Here is a 4302-nt window from a genome sequence, read left to right on the forward strand (position 1 = left end):
GATGGGAGCTGAGCACAAGTCAAGTTATTCAGGCTGTACTTTGCTGGGTTTGACAAGTATTTATTAATGCAGTTCTCAGCAACGAAGTTCATTTCGGTGTTTTCAACCAGAAGGAACGCTGTAGCTCTACACCGCGAAGCCTGTAGGATACACACTTGTTTACCCTATTTCCACGCTGCTGTGTGTATCAAACACGCGCAAACAATCCATACAGATGGCTCCACAATCTCCACTTCCGAGACAGCACGGCCCAAAGAGGCGTTAGCCTGCCTCACTCCCCCCTAAATCATTCCATCTGTAAAGCACAAATAACAAAATGTGGTTTTGCTTCTAAGAGCTTCACTTATCTGCAGAAAACCAGAACTGCTTAAGAGTGAGCTAGTTAGATTGTGAAAGGGTCCAAACACACCCCCACCCTGCACATTCCACACCTCCCAAATTTGTGAGGAGGAAGCATTCACAATTTGATCCAACTAAAAAGGAGCCAGTGTTCAGGGAAAGGAGCTCCGTCCTGTCCAAAATACTGAATGCTTCTCGCTCTTCTCTCCAGAGCAGGATGAGGAGGACAGAGGTGTAGCTATGAAACATTTCTCTAAGTACTGGGACACATGAAGAATGAATCTTCCAAACACTGCAAAATTTCAGAACAAAACCTAAAAGGCCTCCCTCCCCAGCCTCCGGCCCCAAAGAGAGTGAAAACAGCACACAGAGCCTGAATATCCACAGCACAAACCGAAAAATGAAGGGAGTTTATTTGATCTACAGTGCTTTAGTTAAGGTATTCAAGACTTTAGTGCATTCTTTTTAAAACTAAGCTCAAAAACTATATCCTGCTTTTCATTTTATTAGAAAACTAAACTGTATCAGGCAAAGAAACATTTGCTCAAACACACAACGGTGAAAACATGGCACTAACAAGGCATTTAACCCAACCATTATCACAAACTCCAGTTCAGGATTCTCTATTGTTCAGTCAGGTGTACATCATTTCTGCCATGTGAGACATCTTCTTGGGAATATATAAGTAGTATTCCATGTATCCAGAAAGATCTTCAATAGTCACATCATCCACAAAGGCTCGAGCTTGCTCAGAGCAAGATCTAGGAGAACCCGATGAGGCTGTCCCACAAGGGGATCTATTCTGAAGAGACTGGGCATGGACCTCTAGGACTGCCTTTTCGCATTCCGACAGGACGCTCCGTAAGCCAGAGAAAGAGTACACTTCCATGGCTCGCCACTGTTTGCACTGGCATTTCTTGTCCGTACAAGGGCACTGCTTGCCATTGCTAAGCATGGATAGGGACTGGAAATCCGAGGTTTGGCTAGAATGCAAGCTAGTTTCAAAGGACGAGAGAGCAGGGTAATTCTCCCTCGACTTCTCCAAAGGCTCTTCAGCGGTGAAAGCTTCCAAGGGTTCAGTTCTGTCATTGCTGGACTCAAGGTGAGAATCGTGCCCGTCCTTCGTACCGTGTTCTGCTGTAACAAAAACGTCTGAGCTGACGCTGCCCTTGGACGTGTCCGCCTGGGTTTTGTGTTTCAGCTGGTTGCTGGCTTTCACATTGCAATACGTAAACTTGGGAGGATGCAGGACGGGAGACTTGGAGCGTCTGCGACGTGGGACTCGTGCCGATCCTCTGGAAGGCTTTCTCACACACCTGCAGGGTTACAACAGGTGAGCAAGTAGGTAACTCCAGAATCTACACCGCAGCCCAATAAGCTCTAAAGTGTGGCTAAAAACTTGTTAGATCATTTTCTGCTTAGAAAAATCAGGTGACCTGTCACTCACAATCTCTGACAGAACAGTGGAGTCTGAAGAAACTGGGGCTTCCCCAAAGGAAAGACACATACAAACAGCCCTGTTTTACAGGTGCTTCCCCCCAGATCATCTCTGTTATGCAAATGATATTCTGTCATCCCAAACTGAACTGTAGTGCTGAACCTGGACATCAGTTGGAGCTGCTGGCAGAACCGCCCTGAATATCCAGGTACTTCAATACAGAAATAAAACGACCCAAGAAAGAGGTGAGAAGGGGTAGCAAAGACTTGAAGAAAAGGATTCCTGAGGAAATCAGTGGAACAGAAAGTTTTAGGTACCCTGTCTAAGAAAAGAGGCAATATTGTATTGTCTTTGATGAAATCCCCTTAAAAAACCATCCTATCAAACAGTTATGGTGAAGTTTTGCAACAGAAAGGAGAAAATGGATATGTTGAAACAACTAATTCACAACTTCCACTGGAAACAGTATGCAAGTGTCCAATGTCTCAAACCCGAAGCACATGCCCAGTGCAGTGAACGGTATGCCCTACCCATGCCAGGCTTCCTTTGAGCAGACAGTCTGCTGCTTGGCTCCATCCACGGCTGCTCTGATCGGTGTTCTGAGAATCGTCCCGTCGCCCACAGACAGAGCTGCAATACATCTGAGTAAAGAGGGAAATGCCACGTTACTGTAGAGCCTGAACATACTGCTTCAGAGCTCTAGACTCAGCCTATTCAATTTAGATGCTTAGCTAAGACATTTAAGCCTGCAGCCTTAGCTTCCTCTATAGTCAGTGGTTAGGATACCACAGAGATTTATCTAACTGCTCTTACTATATTAACCTCAGTCAAGTGTCTAAAGATAGGTGAGATGAAATGAAAGGAGGCCAAAATGTCCAGAGGCTGATGTCATGCCCTATTTGTACTCGAAGGACACATTAAAGGAATGTAAACTCAGGTTCCAAATGTTCTTGTCAGACAATAGCTGTTAAAGATAGACTCCTACTCATCTAAAATGCAAAGTCAGGAACCCATAGCAGCAGGCTGGGGTGGAGTCAGTAGAGAAGCGTGACAGACAAGGATAGATTATTATTGTATTTCTCATTAAATTTCACAGATAAACATGGAAAAAAAAAATCTGGCCCTAGAGGTCCAGAGAACAAACTTAAATGCCTCAGCATACGAATCAGTATTTGTGATGGCTGTGTGTGTGATCTGGAACACGGGATAGGAAACCATAAGAAATTCTAGCAGAAGAGCCCAAGAAGTACTCTGCCCAAAGCTGACCTTAAGGGAGTAGTTCCCTTGGGCTACAAGACTTGGGCTGTTCAAAACACACGCCTGCAAAACAAGATCTTTTTATGCCTAAGACGAACTCATCAGGAATCACCCAGAATTCCACAGTCTGCCCCCGTAATACATCAAAAGTGTCATGCTTAATAAGCATAGCTCCTTGTTAGAGAACAGCTATTTTTTTCCACATTTAATAGACGTCCTCCTGAAGTAGAGGAAATGAGCAGCAAAGCAAAATAGATTTTTACAAGCAGAGGAAGCCATGAGTTCACAGCATTGATGGCTATGGAGGTGAATTCATTAGGTAACATTAATTATCAACACAAAGTGCTCTCATGTGTGTGAATTCCCAAAAGATTCACGTCAACTACCTCACTAAGTGATAGACTGCATAATTTTATTAATTCCTACTTTTAAGGAGTTTAAATCCCCTGAAATCAGAAGCAAGCAGTGCTCACATTTAGCCTGAGGATTTCCAGCCACACTGGGCCCTCCAGCAGACTACAAAGTGTTGATGTTGCCCTTCAGGCACTCTCCGAGCAAACCTTCAGGCACTAGAGTAAACGCTGCTAATGCGGCTGAAGACACCAGCATTTACACGAGTGGACAAACAAGGTCTGTATCACACCAGGTAACTACGGCTGCCACAACAGTTACGTGCGGGTTCGCTGCTTTGAGCGAGTCATTCCACGTTTTCACGCAGTCACTGTGTAATTTTGGTTGGATACTGTGTCAGTTATAAAGTACTGCTTTGTCTATTCAGACAGTTATAACGACCGCATCGTGCCTGACGCCATGCAGTTGTCTCCTCTTGGGAGAGTACAGAACCTTTCCCTGAATGAGGTTTGTTCTGAGATCCAAGTTAACAGAAAACAAATACAGGGTAAGAAACTGACAGGTGACGTGGTCCTTTTTGTTGCTCACTTACCCTACTGCGTCCACTCTCAGCTTTTTGAAAGCTGTTTGCAGACTCTCTTCCTCTTCATCTTTAGCTTCCAAGTCCATTGATGAGCTCTCAGTGTGTAACCAACTGTGCCATACAGAATAAACTGAAATACAGAAATTAGGATTTATGCTGGCATCTGAACACAGACAAAACTGCAAAACTGAAATGACACGTGTCATGGATGCTCATTCTTCTGCGGGCAAGCTCACTGCCTTCGACCAGACCTGCCCAGGACTTTCCAAACTGCGCTCCTGGAACAGAACAGCCTGTGTCTAAAATAACGAAGCGTTGTTTCCACTGGGTGAAC

At 44.7% G+C, this 4302-nt stretch overlaps 1 protein-coding gene across 1 annotated transcript; it reads right to left on the bottom strand.

Annotated features, from left to right (window-relative positions):
- Window positions 1–973: 973 nt before the first annotated feature.
- On the bottom strand, window positions 974–4093 carry OSER1 (oxidative stress responsive serine-rich 1). The gene is made up of 3 exons (XM_010154354.1): window positions 3978–4093; window positions 2308–2418; window positions 974–1655 (listed from the first exon to the last, which is right to left on the bottom strand). The coding sequence occupies exons 1-3, from the start codon at window positions 4052–4054 to the stop codon at window positions 974–976; spliced, it is 870 nt and encodes a 289-aa protein (XP_010152656.1). The 5' UTR covers window positions 4055–4093.
- Window positions 4094–4302: the final 209 nt, after the last annotated feature.

The sequence above is a fragment of the Eurypyga helias genome, unplaced genomic scaffold (genome assembly GCF_000690775.1).
Source record: "Eurypyga helias isolate BGI_N326 unplaced genomic scaffold, ASM69077v1 scaffold7886, whole genome shotgun sequence".
Lineage (NCBI taxonomy): Eukaryota > Metazoa > Chordata > Aves > Eurypygiformes > Eurypygidae > Eurypyga > Eurypyga helias.

Bases quoted from the DNA above. Each gene is read 5' to 3' on its own strand.
- OSER1 (XM_010154354.1), bottom strand. From the start codon at position 4,054: ATGGACTTGGAAGCTAAAGATGAAGAGGAAGAGAGTCTGCAAACAGCT. The intron at 2,419-3,977 runs GTAAGTGAGCAA...CTCTTTACTCAG, and splicing joins CTGAGAGTGGACGCAGTAGG to ATGTATTGCAGCTCTGTCTG. The intron at 1,656-2,307 runs GTAGGGCATACC...GTAACCCTGCAG, and splicing joins TCAAAGGAAGCCTGGCATGG to GTGTGTGAGAAAGCCTTCCA.